The 18,845-nt window shown below is 39.8% G+C and overlaps 1 protein-coding gene across 3 annotated transcripts in view; it reads left to right on the forward strand.

Annotated features, from left to right (window-relative positions):
- Ptpra (protein tyrosine phosphatase receptor type A) overlaps positions 1-18,845 on the forward strand; it is a 110,929-nt gene that overhangs the window by 39,390 nt on the left and 52,694 nt on the right. For 2 of the 3 annotated variants that reach the window (XM_052724041.1, XM_052724040.1), the window contains 3 exons: positions 11,827-11,905; positions 12,755-13,096; positions 18,135-18,161. In XM_052724041.1, the coding sequence (XP_052580001.1) occupies positions 11,833-11,905; positions 12,755-13,096; positions 18,135-18,161 (442 nt within the window). In that variant the 5' untranslated portion in view covers positions 11,827-11,832. Of the gene's footprint in view, positions 1-11,826; positions 11,906-12,754; positions 13,097-18,134; positions 18,162-18,845 lie in introns of those variants that run through there. The other variant, XM_052724039.1, reaches the window with a different exon arrangement.

Raw genomic sequence — 18,845 nt, forward strand, 5'->3', positions numbered from 1 at the left:
CTTTATATTATGAATTACTTGTCATCCACCTCTGTCAGTGCTAGACTCTAATTCAGCAACTTAGCCATTCTTTTGCCAGTGGACTGGTTTTTACTATCTAATTTCTTATTATAAAGGCAAAGATCTCTCTAGTATTTGCTAGACATGAATAGGAGTTACTTTGTTTTATTTCTGATTTTCAAAGGAATATTTTCAGTGTTTGCCTATTGAAGATAATTTTTTTGGTTGGTTGGTTTTGGGTTTTTTGTTGTTGTTGTTGGTGGTGGTTTGGTTTGGTTTAGTTTGAGATAGATAGATAGATAGATAGATAGATAGATAGATAGATAGATAATCTCAGAAAGTTGAGAAAGAAGGACCACAAATTAGAAGCCAGCCTGGGCTATACTACAAGACTTTGATAAATAAATAATAAATAAATAAATAAACAAACAAATAGGGCTAGAGAGATCACTCATTGTTTAAGAGCACCTGGTTCCTCTTCCAGAGGACCTGCATTTGATTCCTAGGATCCACATGGTGGTTCACAACTGTCTATAACTCCAGCCACACCCTCTTCTGGGGTCCATGGGACTGCACACATGGTACACAGACACATGCAGGCAAAACACCCACACATAGAAAAATAATAAGTAAGATATTTTAAAAAATATTTTAAAAGTCAATTTTAAAAATATTTTAAAATAAATAAATTAAATAAGAAGTAACCTTATTAAAGGAATTTTTCTTCTATTCCTAAAAAGATTTTGAGAAATCTTAAATTCATACACTTTTATCTAATATATTTTCACATTTACTAAAACATATAATCTTTTTTAATTTGGGTATTGTCTTAGTTTGCTGCTTACTGGCTTGCTCCTCCTGGCTTACTTAACCTACTTTCTTATAGCACACAGGACCACCAGCCCAGGGGTGGTATCACCATGGTGACCTAGGCCCTCACACATCAGTCATGAATCAAAAAAGATGGACCACAGTCTTGCCTATAGGCCAATATGGTAGGCCTCTTCTAAAATTACTCCAACTGATGTCAAGTTGACATAAAACTAACCAGCACAGTTCACAATTAAAGCTAGCCAACCATCACGTGTATTTATAGACTTTATGTTAAAATATCCTTTTAAAACATCCTTAAGTATCTTGGATACATTCAAATTAATCATGATTAACTTTTGTATTTTACATTCAATGTAGGTTTTCAATCGTTTGCCTTAATTGTTGATAATATTAGTTGTTCCATATACTGTGTCTAGATGCATCTAGTTGGCATTCATATTAATTTGTGCCTTCTCTGCTTTTAAGATTGTGTATGTATGTTTGATACTTCATTTTAATGGGCATGTGCTAGTACTTTACATTTCCCAGATGATTTAGTGATTCTCACTTTTTTTTTCACGTGTTTGATTGCCTTCCAAATACCTTCTTTCATTGTCATATTTTGGTGTTGGATCTAACCTAGGAGCTTTCTTTGCGGGGAGGAGGTGTTCTTTGTTGTTGTTGTTGTTTTGAGACAGGGTTTCTTTCTGTAGCCCTGACTGTTCTGGAACTCACTCTGTAGACCAGGCTGGCCTTGAACTCAGAGATCTGCCTGCTTCTGCCTCCTGAGTGCTGGGACTAAAGGTGTGTGCCACCACTGCCCGGCTGACCCAGGATCTTAAAAGAGTGCTAAGACAAGAACTCTACTACTGTGCCTGTCCATTTTTGTTAAAGTGTCCAGATCTGGAAAGCAATCTCATATTAGCTAAATTTTTCTAAGATTTTCTTCCTGTGTGTGGCTTGTCTTATTTTTCTATCTATTCTGTTTTTTAAATGTTGTTTTATACCAGGTGTGCTGGCACGGGTGGATCTCTGTGAGTTCAGGGCCTGCCTGGCCTACATCGTCAGTTCCAGGTCAGTCAGGGCTATGTAGAGAGACTCTGTCTCAGAAAACCAAATAAATAATAAAATACTGCTTTCCAGATAACGTTTACGTTGTTGTGCGGCTGTCTCCACCACCCATGTCTCAATGTTTTCTCTTCTTCAGCTGAACCTCTATGCCCATTAAATACTGACTCTGCAGTCCTTCCTCCCATCAGCCTATAGCAACCATCACTGCATTTTCTGATTCTGATTTTTACTACTCTAGAATTGCACATAATTGACCTTCCTTGCCTGACTTTCTGTTTGTTTTTGTCTGTGTATAGTTTTGCAGTTCTGGGGACCTAACCCTGGCCTGCTCTACCACTGCTGCCCTCAGAGCATATAAACCTTTCAACAGACAGACAGACAAAAAGAAGCAGATACCTGCAAGGCAAACAAACGCTTTACAGATTGAGCCATTTACCCAGCCTTAAGCTTTGTCGTTTAACATCTCACATTTTAGTCCTAAACTCATTTGAGTTAGTTTATTTGGATAATTAAAGGTAAGAGGCCAATTTTATTCTTTCATGTGATTATAGTTTTCAGGGCACTATCTTCCACCGTGTGTGTGTGTGTGTGTGTGTGTGTGTGTGTGTGTGTGTGTGTGTGTGTGTGTGTGTGTAACACAGGTCAATGTTGGATATATCTTCCTTAGTCATTTTGCCCTTATTTTCTATTTATTTATTTGTTTGTTTGTTTATTTTGAGACAGTGTTTCTCACTGAACCTAGAGCTCTCTGATTCAGTTAGACTGGCTGGAAACAGACCTGGGTTCAATCCCTAGAACTGAAAAATCATAAATATATAAATAGAAATTCAGGCACATGCTGGGTGAAAAAAGCCAGATACAGGAGGTCAATTGCAGGGTTCCCAACAACAGTAAAACTCAGAGTCACGAAGTACAGTGGTAGAAAGGCAGGCTGTAGAGTCGGTGTTGGAGACCTTCCTCAGAAGCTCTCCGGCTTTCTCTCATTACTCTCTTTTCTCTTACTGGCATCTCTCACTGCTCCTCTTCCACCCTCTCTTAGTGGCAGGTATCAGTTCTCTGCTTAGCATCCACCTACTACTTCTTGTGCTTGTCAATTGTCTCCTGTCTGACTTGCTTATTACAGCATTTGTCACTTGATCAGCTGGTTTTGTCCCTCCCTTGGCTTTCTGCCTGACTTCCATGGCAGCGGCTCTGTCATTGCCTGTCTGCTGTTCTGCCCCTTCTCCCATCACCCCTGGCAGATACAGTATATACTGTAGTACTGCACATTCAGAACTAAGCTCATCCATCACCTCCCCCACTGTATGCCCCAAACTTGCTCATCCTTCTACTTTCGGCTTTGTTAGACACTTAAGTCCAACACATGGGCCTTGACCACCTCCAGCATCTCATAAAGTCTTAATTCTCTGAATTCTAACCTATCAATTCTCTTAAGTCTGCCCAAGATGGTCTTAACCTCTTGTAGTTCCTCTTGCTTTAGTGGCTAGATTCTGAAGGCTTAGGTCAATGACTCCCCTAACCTCACACTCAGCCAGTTGAGCCTCTATCCTGTTGTTAACTGTTCTAAACTCCAGATTGTTCTGTGTCCGTTCTGCATGCTCTAACTATTAATATTTCCCAATTGTGTTAACTGGTGAGTCAAAACTTTTTATTATTGGGGAAAACTAAAAAATCTTTTCACTGTGGCAACAGTCCTTTGGTGATGTAATGGTTGCCTTGTCTTGCCTCATTATATCCCCTTTGCTTCATCCTTTCAGACACTAGCCTGTTGTGTCCAGGTTTGTATTGAGGTCCTGCTTGATGTCTTGTATTGGAACTGTGTCCTTTGAGCAAGACATGGCCATTGCCATATTGAAATCTGAGCAGCTATTGTTACCCCATGAAACATTCACCTGAAATACCAGTCACCACTCCCCTGTCCTGGCTGCATATAATCCTGACCCAACAGCACATAGTCTTGGGGGATTTAAAAGTATATAGGAGGTGGAAGTTTGGCTGAGGTTGAGATTTCCTGATTCATCATCAATGTCAGGGGTAGGGCTTATTCGCTGGTGCAACTGCCTACCAGTCCCCCTTGCTCCTAATCCACATGTAATCCTTTCTTTGGTCTGTCAGGTGTCCTCTAGAATCAGTAGGCATTTCTGTGCCTCTTCCCAGCTTGTTGTCATTGATGGTACCAGACAAGCTATCTAAGCTTTGAAGTCCTGCTGCCTAGTCTTAGCTAACTCGTGTGCTTCCAACTTTTACTGAAAATTCCCTCTGTAGTTTACACTTTTCCCACCTCATTTTAGTGCTTATTGGCTAACTTTTTAGACAGGTAATAATTCAGGATTTGAATAGTTTATTTGTACCTCACCACAGGTTTATGAAGCCCTCAATAACAGTGTCTGTATCTGATATATGTATCCTCTGATATCTGGAGAATTAAAAGGAAAAACCATGGGGCTGTGGAGTTTGAAAAGCCCATGTTTCAATATCAGTAAACATTTATTAGCTATGTAGCCTTGAACAAATTCCTTAATCTCTAGAAAAATAGTATCTAACTCATAATGTTATGAGAAGTAAATAAGATAAAGTCTATAAAGGCCTATTACAGCCGGGCTGTGGAGGCGCACGCCTTTAATCCCAGCACTCGGGAGGCAGAGCCAGGCAGATCTCTGTGAGTTCGAGGCCAGCCTGGTCTACAGAGCGAGATCCAGGACAGGCACCAAAACTACACAGAGAAACCCTGTCTCAAAAAACCAAAAAAAAAAAAAAAAAAAAAAATGCCTATTACAAAGGCACAAAGCAAGCAAGCAAGGAAACGTATTGTTTCCAATAATAAATAATGCTGAACAAGTGAATAGTTGGCTGAAGTGGCTGACCCCTCCTTCTAGTCACTTTTTGCATTTAAGTCAGCCTTTTAAGTCACCTGAGCAGCCCCAGGAGATGGCCCAGAGCAATTTGAATGACTCTCAGCTGCTGTTTTGTCACACACGTGGAAGGCATCTTCAATAAGACTGGGGTCTGAACTCATATCTTCCCACTACAAACTTGATCTCCACCAAAGAGGTGAGTTTACTAAAATCAAGACCAGAACTAAATATTGGATGTTTAAACCTCTGATCATATTTTCAAGGCTTGCTACTTCATCATTGAAAAAAAATCTGTAAAATAGAAATAGAATCATCAGTTTGTTTTAGTTGGCATTTTTTGGAAAATGTATCTGTTTATTCATTAGTTATGTGAAGAAAAGCCAGGTAATCTTAGATCTGAATTCTACCTACTGAGAAACTATCTTTCAAATTTCTTTATCTGAGAAATGGGAATAAGAAAAGTGGTTTAAAAAAAAAACCAAAAAAACGGGCCAGGTGGTAATGGTGCACGCCTTTAATCCCAGCACTCGAGAGGCAGAGATAGGCGGATCTCTAAGTTAGAGGCCAGACTGGTCAGCATATTGAGTTCCAGGACATTCAGGGCTGCATAGAGACACTCTGTCTAAATAAATAAATAAATGAATGAATGAATGAATGAATGAATGAATGAATGAATGACTTTAGCAGGAATAAAATGTTTCAAGTAATAGTGCCTAGCTTTCTCTTGGTCCTATTTTATTGGGAACATGTTAAATATGGAACACAACTTTGGATATAATTTTTTTCTTTTTGTGGATCTAACAGTTTAAACAAGAACCTCATGACTGTGGTAGGCAAGGGCTCTATGACTGAGCTACATCTTAGCCCTTTTTATGTTTATTCTGAGACAGGGTCTTGCAGTGTAACCCAGGCTGGTCTTAAACTTGTGATCTTCCTGCCTCGGCCCTCTGTGTAGCTGGGATTACAGGTGTATGTTCTTCCACATGATTAGAAAGACTTAATGAAGGTTTTAGAACCACAGTCTAAACTCTGAGGAATGCACAGCTCAGCTCTTCTTCACTAGAAAGGACTTTATAATGTTACTGTTGTCTCCTTGAGATAGGGCCTCATGGTTAGTCCCAGGCTGGCTTTCAACTCTAGATCCTTCCTTAGCCTCCTGGTTGCTGGGAATGTAGGTGTGTTCCATGACACCCACACAATGTTAGTGTTTATAACCTTTTTCTTTACTAAATGTATGCAGAGCACCCTCATCATTCCTCTCTAGTTCATCAGTAGTCAAAATGTGAGGAGTTCTTACTCCAGAAGAGTTGTTAAGAATCGAGGTTGTTGCATCTGTCTGAAAATGCTTTATATGTATGAATGATTTGTCTGCATTTATGTATGTGCACATGTGTGCCTGATCCCCTTGGAGACCAGAGGGCATTGGATCCCCTGAAACTAGAGTTACAGACAGTTGTGAGCTGCCATGTGGGTGCTGGGAGCTAAACTCAGATCCTCTGCAAGAGCAGCAGGTGCTCTTTCTTAACTTCTAAACCATCTCTCCAGCACCTGAAATGGGTTTTAAAATCACCTTTCTAGAGATCTCACAACAGAATTAGGTTTATAGCCCTTTGACTAGAGTTTCCTCAGTTGTCCACACCTGTCTAAATAATAGGCACGTTTTCTTCTTTTCTTTGCCCTCATGTGAGAGGTCATGGCTATCAGCCTTGGCATCCTCTGGCAGGGATTATATATCAAGGCAAGAAATACTGTTCTTTGGCCAGAAGCCAACAAAGGCAGACTTTCTCTAGCAAATCTTTAGTGTGCCTGTGGTGGTTCATTCCTTCATTTTGAATGCAGGATATAGTTTTCAAATAAATTAGCCCTGAACTGTGTGTAAGTATATATAGTTGATTGTCCATGGATTAAACATTCAGGTTTTTCTAGCCAGGTGGTAGTGGCGTACACCTTTAATCCCAGCACTCAGGAGGCAGAGTCAGAGTCAGGTGAATCTCTTGAGTTTGAGGCCAACCTAGTCTACAGAGTGAGTTCCAGGACAGCTAGGGCTACATCAAGAAACCCTGTCTTGAAAAACCAAAAAAATAAATAAAATAAAATTCAGGTGTCTGGACTGGGACTATAACTCAGTAATAAAATGCTTGTAGCATAGCCAAAGTCCTGGCTACTATTCCCTGCACTGCTATCTTTGGCTGGGAAGAGGGTCCAATTTAACATATGCAGTTTCTATAATGGGGTATATGCTACATACAGCAAAGTATACTTACAGTAAGTTATGGTAACTCTACTCTGCGCTGTCAGCATAGCAGAATTGGTAAGGGTTAAAAGAGAAGAGGTATAAAAAAGTACTTAGTATATAACATGTATAAAGAGTGCCGTGGTCTTCTTAGATGGGTGGGAAGATGTGAGAAATCTAACAGCCAGTGAGCATTGCCCACTTGTGTATCCCCAGTGGAGAACTAAGAGCCTTCACTTACACCCATGAAAAATGTCTCAGGTTTGCTATGCTGAATTTGAATTTTACAAACATTTAGAAAATATTCTTATTCAATATCAGGAAAAGTACAGTTGTAATGTTATCTCTATTATGAAGGTGATGAGATCTAGACTCTAAGAAATGGACTCTAGGAAATGGTTAGGTTAATCGAAGAGGGAAGACCTGCCTGCTCTGGGTGGCACCATTCCCTGGGCTAGGATCCTGGACTTCTTCACTCGATACTTCCTGCCTAAGGGTACAGTATGAGCAGCTGCTTGGAGCTCCTGCTGCTGTGGTTTCCCTGTTTTGATGGGCTATCATCTCAAACTGTGAGCCAGAATAAAGCTTGCCTTCATTGCTTTCCTCAGGGTGGTGTGGGGGGGGGGGGGGGGGGGGGGTCTAATCACAGCAGGAAAGGAAACCAAGACAACAGCTATGGGCCTTTTTTCCCCAAAATTTCCTTAGTCTTTTATCATATTGCTTTTGTGCATGTTAGTGGCCTCTGGGTTTATTTTATTGTTTAAATGTTGAACTTTAATCATTGATCAGCCTAATGTATATGTAATGGGAACATTTTTAAATAAGTTAGAAATGTTTTTGTATGAGAAGGACTACATATTGCCTCTTTTTATGGAGGAGCAAGGGAACAAGCACCATGTGTGTGTGTGCCATTGTATTTGATACACTAAGGAAATGCTTCCAGGATTCATCCCCCAAAGTGTGTTTGCCTGGCTCTTATGTACTCAGCTTATCAAAGGTTTATATTTACAAGTTTTTGTACTTCTTGTTATTTTTAAATAATTGGAGCTGGGAAGATGGCTCAGTGAAATAAAGCTTTGCCCGTGTGAGGACCAGAGTTTCTGATCCCCAGAACCCACCCAAATGCCAGGTGAACACAGTGGCCCGCCTGACGAACTAGCCTGGTCATATTGGTGAGCTCTTGACTCGTTTGAGAGACGCTGCCTCAAAGAATAAGGCAGAGAGTGATTGAGGACGACTCATCAATCACCAGCCTGCACACACACACACGCACACACGCACACACACACACACACGCACGCGCACACACACACACACACACACACACACACACACACAAAGGAATAAAATAAAATATTATAAACTTGGATTCTCTCAGCATTTTGGCTTTTCTAAAACATATAATTCTGTCTTACTCAGGCCATTGTTGCCTAATGGAAATTAATTTATAAAGCAGGAAAATAGATATAATATGTACAAACAACCCTTTTTTTTACATATGACTTCCTTTATTGAGCATAGATTTTTAAAAATTCTCTTCAATCTGTTCATACACAGACAAAAATAAGTTTGTGAAATATTTAACATATTAGAGTTTGCCAACTTAATCAGTATATAGAGATGAGGAATTATCCCCAACGTTCTTACCGAGGAGGCAAGTTCATCTGCTGACCTCCAAGAACATGGAGGTGAATGTGATAGACTGCCCCGTCTGCACCTCCCTTCACCACCATTCGGTAACAGCTGTTCAGGCCCAGATCAGCGGCACATTTCCTGATGATTGCAAGACATTTCAGTGTCTGAGAAGACTTTGATCATCAGCTGCTGCTACAGAAATTTGGGCTGTATGTTTCTTCAATATCACCAGAAAGCGTTAGTGAAGAAGGGGAAATGTCATGGAAAGCAAGACACCGATCATCCTTGAAAATTATTTTAACCAGAATTTCCTTATGAATGATCTTCCCAAAAATTGTGTTCCCACCAGGCTGGTGACCTGAACTTGATGGTCCCATCTGTGAGTGAGCAGGAGAGATACATACAGAGATAGGGGCAGGTGGCCTAGGCCAACACTCAACAATAAACACTTTAATTTTTAAATTTCTTTTTAAATTAATAAGGGAGGAGTAAGTATACATGAGTACCGGTACATGTGGAGGCTACTCAGTTGTGAGCCACCCAACATGGGTGCTGGAAACCAAACTCTTGTCTTCTGCGTGAGCAGCAAACACTTAATCCCCGAGCCATCTCTCCAGCTTCCACAATGTGTGCATGCACATGTGGAGGTCAGAGGACAACTTGCTGGAATCAGTCCTTTCCTTCCACCATGTTAGGCCTGGGGAGTGAATTCATAGCATCAGCTTGGTAGCAAAGCACCTTACCAACTGAGCCATCTGCCTGCCTCTTACAGTCAACTTTTAATAGAAGCCAACAGAAAGGAAGGACTACAATACTGCTGGTAGATCCACATAGTAAAACACTGCAGCTGTTGACAAGAAAGGTACCTATGTGCATTAGTGTATTAATATGGAAGGTGTTTAGGGTTTACTTAAGTAAAAACTAAAGCAGTAGACATTATCATCTTTTTTGGGTTTTTTGTTTGTTTGTTTTTGTTGTTGTTGTTGTTGTTGTTTTTCGAGACAGGGTTTCTCTGTGTAGTTTTGCGCCTTTCCTGGAACTCACTCTGTAGACCAGGTTGGCCTCAAACTCACAGAGATCCGCCTGGCTCTGCCTCCTGAGTGCTGGGATTAAAGGCATGCGCCACCACCGCCCGGCAGACATTATCATCTTATTCATAAGTTTTTTAATGTGTGCGTATATTTCAGTTTAGTAGAGAAACCTTCTTAAGCATTTGGAGAGAAGTATTTAGTGACCTCCTGGGAAATGAGACCAGCAGTGGGGCTTGGTTTGCTTTATGCTCCCTGTTCTATTTGCATTTGTTCTTACAAGTGTGTTTTACTGGTTTTTTTTGGTGGTGGGGGGAGGGATTCAAGACAGGGTTCCCGTGTAGCCCTAGCTGTCCTGGAACTCACTCTGTAGACCAGGCTGGTCATGAACTCACAGAGATCCACCTGCCTCTGCCTCCCGAGTGCTGGGATTAAAGGCGTGCGCCACCACTGCCTGGCTGAGTCCCTACCATTTAAATAAAGACCACTCAACCTGTATTATCATCATGTTTCTTTCCAATAAATCTCTTTTCTAGGGAACTCTTACTCTGCTTTTTCCTATGTAAGTTAATTTTTCTTATGGTAGAACTTCAAGTATATAGAATCCTAATTATGTACTTCTGGTACCAACTTTTATTCAGTCAACATATGAATGAATCTTTTTTGATTCATCCATGATGATGTGTGTTATACCAGTAATTCTTTTCTGCTTGGATTCTGAGCAAAACTCTTGACAACATGTGGTTCTGTTTCTGGTCTTACTCTGTGCCATTCATTTAGCTGTCTTGTTGTTGTTGTTGTTGTTGATGATATTAAAGGAGGTCTTGATATCAGATAGTGTTGGTCCTCTAATTTTTTTTCCCTTTTTCAATATCTTCTTGGCTCTTTTGAGTCTTTTGCCTCCATATAAACTTTAGAAACAGTTTCTCAATGTCTACAAAAAAACTTGTGATTTTTATCAAGATTGTGTTTACCTATAGACAATTTTGGAAGAAGTGGCATCTTAATAAAATTAAGTTCCTATCTGTGAACATTGTTTATGATCAGTTTTTTTTTAACTTGTTTTTTCTTGGCAGCTTCCATTTTTACTTTCATGGTTGCTTGCATTGTTCTTGTGCTTAGAAAGTTCTTTTGTAGCTTCAATTCACAACTATATGCTTATTCTCTTTTAAAATGTATTTTAAGCATTTAATTCTGTGAGCCAACTTCTTTTCTGTTGATTTGCCCTGAGTAGCTCAGCACACATATACAGTAGCCTTCCAGCCTGCTGCCTGATCCTCGTGTAAATGATTATATGCATTACCAACTTTAAAGTATGATCAGATAGGAATTGAACTGGATCCTGTCAGAAGAGCTCAATATAAGTTCACTATCTGGCTCTTTAAGAGTTATAGACATCTAACATAATGTAGCACTGACTTCATTATCACAGCCTACAAAAGTCTCTGCACTTAGGGAAGGCCACTGCTGACTACATTCCCCTGCCAGGCATCATAGCAGATTTCCAGGTCTGTATAAATTACCTACATATGCCACCTCAGTATTGTCATACACCTCTTAGGGAGGCAGGCCCTCTTTCTCTCAGATAGTGGCTACCATATTGATTTACATCTAGACTATAAAGCATGTGAAAGCATGGCTTGTAAATAAATTGGTCCTCAGTTCTTTCTCTAGAACCTAGATCAGTACTGTACTCAGGTCCTGAGCTGATGAACCTGGGAAATTTAAGGACTGCCCATCTCTCGTACATAAAGATGCAACCAAGGTTGAAACTTATACTTTGGGGCTGGAGAGATGGCTCAGTGGTTGGTTAAGAGCACTGGCTGCTCTTCCAGAGGACCCGGGTTCAATTCCCAGCACCCACATGGCAGCTCACAACTGTCTGTAACTCCAGTTCCAAGGAACCTGACACCTCCACACCAATGTACATAAAATAAATTTAAATAAATTATTTTTAAAAAAGACTTATTCTTTAAAAGATATGTTATTTAAGTTTACTTTTATTTCTATGAAGACACAATTAATAGCTGAACTTCTGGGGAAAACAGCCTATCAAGCTGTCGAAAGATCCTGTGTATGTATTTCAATAACTAATAAAGATACTACCCCAAATAACCTTTTGTATTTTGAGTCATTTGGACATAATTATAATAATGTAACACTTCATCTCATGTGTCTCCCTGTTTTCTAGGTCAGCATGGATTCCTGGTTCATTCTTGTTCTGTTTGGCAGTGGTCTAATACATGTTCATGCCGACAATGCTACCACAGGTAAAAGTTATCATCTGAGAAGACAAGTATTTGAAATAGAATCTTTTTTTTTTTTTTTTTTTTTTTTTTTTTTTTTTTGGTTTTTCGAGACAGGGTTTCTCTGTGTAGCTTTGCGCCTTTCCTGGGACTGACTTGGTAGTCCAGGCTGGCCTCGAACTCACAGAGATCCGCCTGGCTCTGCCTCCCGAGTCCTGGGATTAAAGGCATGCGCCACCACCGCCCGGCTTTGAAATAGAATCTTGATTTTACATATAATGACCCGAAGGAAATATGAAGGAATCAATATTTAAATATTAATAAATTTTCATTTAATGTGATCTGTGAAACTCCTGCCAATCTCTGAATTATATTAAAACTCAGCTTTGTTCTGTATGCTAAAATCATTGGAGAGACTATTCTTTCCTAAAAAGTAAAAGAAATGTTAATATCCATCCCTACATACTGATTCTGCAGAAATAAGTGAAAATAGTTCTTTTCTTTATATTATAGACAGCAATCCTTTGGAGAAAGTGGGCAGGGCCCAGCATTAAGAGGGTATGAGTGGGGGCTGGAGAGATGGCTCAGCAGTTAAGAGTACTGACTGTCCTTCCAGAGGACCTGGGTTCAATTCCCAGCACCCACATGGCAGCTCAAAATTGTCTATAAATCCAGATCTAGAGTACCAAAACACCAATGTACATAAAATAAATAAAGTATTAAAAAAAAAAGAGGGTATGAGTACAGGTGTCTATCTGGTCTTTGCATGTGTCCAGATGTGTGAGGCATTTATTAATGCTTACTACTTTGTGTCTTAACTTTTGGGGCTTCACATTCTTTATGAGATGTTTCTTTTTGTGTGTGTGTTTGTAGTTTCACCTTCTTTAGGAATTACAAGATTAATTAAAACATCAACAACAGAATCAGTTAAGGAAGAGAATAAAACGTCAAATCCAACCTCTTCAGTAATTTCTCTTTCTGAGGCACCAACGTCCAGCCCAAATGGAACTCTGGAACCCACCTACGTAACTACTGTTAATTCTTCACACTCTGACAATGGGACCAAGAGAGCAGCAAGCACGGACTCTGGAGGCACTACCATTTCACCAAATGGAACATGGCTTCTTGATAACCAGTCCACAGATGCCAGAACAGAATCCTGGGAGGGGAATTCCAGCACTGCAGCAACCACCCCAGAAACCTTCCCTCCTGCAGGTACCACAGTTGCTTTCTGCTTGTTCATCTCACTCTGGGCTTATTTACCATTTTACTATCTTTATATATATATATTTCATAGCCACAAAATTCTTGAAATATGTGTTTGCCAGGAAAAGTAATGAAACCTAGAAAAAGGAATTTTTTTAAAGATTTGTTTTTATGTGTGTGTGTGTCTGTGCCTGTGTCTGTGTGTTTGCATGAATTTATGTGCAACACATGTGTGCAGGTGCCCTCAGAAGCAAGAAGAGGGTGTTGGATCCCCTGGACTTGGAGTTTCAGGTGATTGTGAGCCATCTGATGCCGGGGCTGGGGATGAAACCCGGGTCCTCTGAAAGGACAGCAAGTGCTCTTAACCACAGGTCCATCCCTCCAGCTTAAGAGCAATTCTTAGTGCTTGGTTAGCGTGGCACTTTCTGGAGGGTATTTTTCTGATAAATGAGATCCTGATTAGATTGGGGAGGCCCAGTGTGTTTAAAGGTAATGATAAAAAGAGGGGAGCTAGTAGATAATCAAAAGACTGAAGATGAAAACACATACTGGGTAGTAAATTGGCCTTCAGCAGAAGCAGTCCATGGAGGCCACAGGAAGAGAAAGAAGATGGATGTCCCATAACATAATAAGGCAATAGACTAATGTCCACGGGCACAATGAAAGAGTGACTCATGGAGGCTTATACATTTCAGAGCCATCTCTTCAGCCCAAGTCTCAGTCTCCTGGAATTTGAGCCACTAGATTTAAGCAGCAGTGGCCCAGAGGACAGGGCGAGAACTCTGGGCCTGAGACCAGCTTGGGTAGGGCAGGTTTCTGACTTACTCGACCAGGTTGCTGGGCTATAGAAGACAATTAGAGGGTCCCTCAAATAGCTTCTGCATGGAGTAAAGTAATTGCTCTAGTTGCCACATAAATGAAGTTTCTTTTCTAGCAAAATTGCTGTTCTCTCATCTATGATCACATCCTTTTGGCTCAAATTTCTTGTCTGTTTCAGAATCCTTTAGATGGGTCCATGTCTGCCTCATGGTGGAATTCCAAAAAGTACTTTTGGAATTTAATTCTATTTGGTACTAAAGATGATATCTTTCAGCTAGACCTTATGGTGGAGACCCAATACCTGCCTGCTTCAATGTCATTATTTCTGTAGTAAAGACAAGATAGCATTCTTAGTTATAGTTAAGAGCATAGTTTTCAGACTCATACTACTTCTTGTTCAATCCCAATTCTGCCATAAGCTCCATTGTGAGCATAGATAAATTTACTTGATTATATCTATACCTCAATTTTTTCCTAATTAAAATAAAAGATGGTGATAGTTCATACCCACAGAGAAGTTGTTTAATGAATTGATCTAAACTGCACATAGTCATGCACGCCTTTAATCCTAGCACTTGGGAAGCGGAGGCAGGGAGAGCTTTATGAATTCAAGGCCAGCTTGGTCTACAGAGTGAGTTCCAGAACAGCCAGAGTTACATAATGAGACCCTGTCTCGAAAAAGAAAAATAAATAAATTGATCTAAGTAAAATACTTACTACAATACTGTACAACCTTTTTTGAAAGATCAGCTGTTATAATTCAACTTGTGCTCTGAGAGGGTTCCATAAATTACACAACCAGGCAAAGTGATATGTGGCTGTAATCCCAGCGTATAGGAGGCTGAGACAGAAGCATTTATAGTTCCTTCCAGAGCAGCCTAGGCTACATAACCAGACCCTGTTTCACAAAGGGCTGGGGCTAATGTGCTTGGTGGAGGCCCTTGCCTACTGTGCATGAAGCCCTAGATTCGGTCTACTACTGTAAAATAAACAAATATAGAGTGAAGATGGATTTTTCTTTGGACTGCCAGCTCACAGAAAACCAAACGGAGATTTATTAATTATAAAAGCTCGTACTTAACTTAGGTTTGTTCCTAACTAGTTCTTATAACTTGACCCATATTTTTTCATCTACATCCTTCCATGTGCTTGTTTCCTCATCTCCATTTTACCCGTCCTGCTTCCTCTCCTTGTTGCCATCTCCTCCTTTCTTCTTCCCAGAGCTCTCTGTCTCCAGAAGTCCCACTAACCTCTTCCTGCCTAGCTAATGGCCATTCCCCTCTTCATTAAACCAGTCACATCTTCACACTGTAAAAAACTATTCCACTGCAATAGAGAGATGTTAAATGTCCATAGCTGACACTATTCTTGATTAAATGGAGAACTGAAAACATTTTGTTTTGTGCTTTAATGTTAAAGTACAGATTATGACCCATTCATGAAATCTGTTTAATGGGCCACCATCATTAGTGTTTATTCTGTCTTAGTGGATAACCCTATTCCATTTCTACTCATGTTATACGTGTCATGTTTTGAAACCTTTGTTTGTTATGCACAAACATACATACGTTTACTAAATAACGTCATAAAATATCTTCTGTGAGTTATAGCCATTGCTCAGGGGAGAAAGGCTGAAGGGATGAATATGAAAGGCAGAATTGTAAAGCAAGCATGGTTGATGCCATAGCCTGGGTCTCATTCTGTACTGTTCTCCACTTAACAATTCTGTGAGATGACCATGGGTAATTATCTCCTGTTAGTGCATGCTGAATTTAAGACTAAATGAGATATTAGACTTGAAAGTAGCAAAGCAGACATATTTCTCACTGTGGTAGTCTTTCCACATTAAGATTCCTCCCAACACACACACATACACATACATAAAATGTCATTTTAAACCCTTTAAAGGTGAAATGAAAGCTGCAGACATGGATCAGTGGGCTAAATGCTCACCACAAAAGCACGAGGACCTGGGTTCAGATTTGTTTGTTATGTATATGGGTGTTTTGCCTGCATGTATATTATGTGTATAGTATATATATGTATGTGTGTACTATGTGCAAGTGTGGTGCCCACAGAGGCCAGATTGAGCATCAGATCCCTGGAACAGAGTTACAGAAGATTGTGAGCCTTCATGTGGGTGCCGGAAGCTGAACTTCGCCCCTGCAAGAGCTTCTAATGCTCCTAATTACTGAGCCATCTCTCTCTAGTTCCCTCCGTTTCAAAAGACTTTTTTTTTTTTTTTTTTTTTTAATTTAAAGGCCAGGAAGTTTCATTAACATTGCTTACAGGAGCATGCATGAGGGGTTGTGATATGACTTAAGATTGTTTTCCATTGCTGTTTACAAGTGCTGGTGCTGGTGCTGGTGGTGCTGGTGGTGCTGGTGGTGGTGCTGGTGCTGGTGGTGTTTTTCTATGTGGATTTGGTCTGTGTTTTTACTTTGCAAATGTGATACTGTTGATGTGTTAATTGCTAGTGTCTTGTTTTCTTCATTAATAGAATGTGAAAGTTTAGAGACCAAAAGGAAAAGAATTTGAAAGTTTGCATAGAAAACTGCTTTTTACACATACCTCCGAATTCAAATGAATTTGAGGAAAAGTCATCTCAGGATAGGTTAATTTCCTACCTAGCTGTGAATAGTTCTCGTTTTACATATTTCATCTCCTTTGTTCCCCTGGGGTTTACTATTTCATAGTTTGTTGTTTCTTTGCTTCCAAAACCCACTATTTTTATTAGTCTACCACCTTAGCTTTTTATTTTCATCTTTTCTGCCTTGTTTTAGGTTTATTTTGTGCTCCTTATTCAAGTTTTTAAGTTAAAGCTGATTTTTTTTTTGTTTTTATTTTTCAGACTTACTAATATTTGATGGTGTGGTTTTTATGCAACATAGGTTTCAACATGCTGCATAGGTATTCCTGTAGGTAGCTGCTAGTTAGGGTGCTCTCTCGGCTGCTCGGATAAGGACCAAAGTATCCCCCTCTCTCCAAGTGTGGGCAGAGGTTCCTTGATCAGGAACCATGGTGTCACGCTACCTAGCCCTGCCGTCTTAACAACATCCTCTTATCTGCATGGTTATATGTTCTTGCCACTGAGAACAGAGGAAATAGAAGCAATTTCTTTTCCAGATTTTATAACCTACACTTACCCATAGTTTTTGTTCACATCCCATTAGCTGAAATTTATCATGTAACCATACCTAGTCTTAGAAGTATAGTATTTAACCGGACAGCTTTATACTTGACTAAAAAGCACAAAGAGATGTTTTCTGTTTGTTTTTATTTTAATTTTCAAATTTTGTCTGTATTAATCTCACTTTTATTGTATAGTGACTAGAGAATATTGTACTGTTTGTCTTAGGGGTCTGTTCAAGCTGTAGATGTACCACAGGTTTCTTTAAAAATACCTATGTTAGGGCGGTGGTGGCGCACACCTTTAATCCCAACACTCAGGAGGCAGAGGCAGGTGGATCTCTGTGAGTTCAAAGCCAGCCTGGTCTACAGAGCAAGTTCTAAGATAGCCAGGACTGTTGCACAGAGAAACCCTGTCTTGAAAAACCAAAAAAAAAAAAAAAATCCTATGGTGGTTTATTGGTGGTGGCTGGAGCTGCCACAGCGCAGGTGTGGTGGGGCCAGTTTTTGCCTTCCGTTGTGTAGATTTTGAGGACTGAACTCGTCATCAGACTTATGGCAAGTGCCTTTGCCTGCTTAACTGTATCTCACCAGTCCGTCACAGGTTTCTAAAAATAAGCTTTTCTCTATTAGTATATGAGGTTGGGTATCCATCAATTAGTTTGGGTTTGGGTTTGTTTTGTTTGGGTTTGGTTTTTGGGGTTTGTTTTGGTTTTGGTTTTGGTTTGTTTTGGTTTGTTTGTTTGGTTGGTTGGTTTTTGGTTTTGGTTGATTTTTTTCCTGCATCTGATTTTGTGGATTTTTTTATATCTTTAGTGTTGTCCTTTTACATTTCAAAAGTCCCAAAGACATAATGTCCTCTGGTAGCTTATATTTGTGTTTTCCTTTGAGTTACTGTGTGCATACTCAGGAGGAGGGAGGGAGACCACTGACTACAGTTGAGTAAGCCTAGATAACCTTGTTCCCCATTCACTACAATGCACTGGACATGGAGAAATTACCTTGTATTCCTGGAGCTTTTTCTTTGTTTTCCTTAAACTGAATGGCAATGTTTTCCTTTAACCTGAATAAATGTTTCTGTTTTTTACTTGTTACACAGGTAATTCTGACTCAAAAGACAGGCGAGGTGAGCCAATCACCTTTTATCTGTTGTCCTTTTAAAAGATGTCCACTGTCCATCCATGTTTCTTGTGTGTGGTAACCTTGTGCATCCATGGCTGTGTCCTTTGTTTACTGTCCTTAAATGTTTCCATATTTACCTTAGAAAAGAGTAAAGGAAGCAAGCATTCCATTTTTATATAGATTATATAGATTTATATACAGATTCAGTGTATTATAGATTTTAAAATTTTTTAATTATATGTATGTTTTGCCTGCATGTATGTCTCTGTATCAGACATGTGTGCCTGATGCCCACAGAGGCAGTAAAAGTGCATCAGACCTCCTGAGAATGGAGTCACAGGTGGTTTTGAGCCCTCATGTGGGTGCTAGAAATAGATTCAGGATCCTGATAGCCAGAGTTCTTAGCTGCTGAGCCATTTCTCCAGCCCACTGTTGTATTTTAATCAACAATAAAATAATTGTGTATTTATCATGTCCTCATGCTAGTGTTTTACCCTTTGGTGATATATTAGGACATAATTTGTTTTTAAATTTTATTTATTTTGTGTGTATGAGTGTTTTGCCTGCATGTATATCTGTGCATCATATGTGCCCATTGCCTATGGAGGCAAGAAGAAGACATCTGATCCTCTGGAACTGGAATTACAAATAGTTGTGAGCCACCATATAGGAATTGAATCTGGGTCCT

The sequence above is a fragment of the Peromyscus californicus genome, unplaced genomic scaffold (assembly GCF_007827085.1).
Source record: "Peromyscus californicus insignis strain IS unplaced genomic scaffold, ASM782708v3 Scaffold_7__1_contigs__length_154581171, whole genome shotgun sequence".
In the NCBI taxonomy this organism is placed as follows: domain Eukaryota; kingdom Metazoa; phylum Chordata; class Mammalia; order Rodentia; family Cricetidae; genus Peromyscus; species Peromyscus californicus.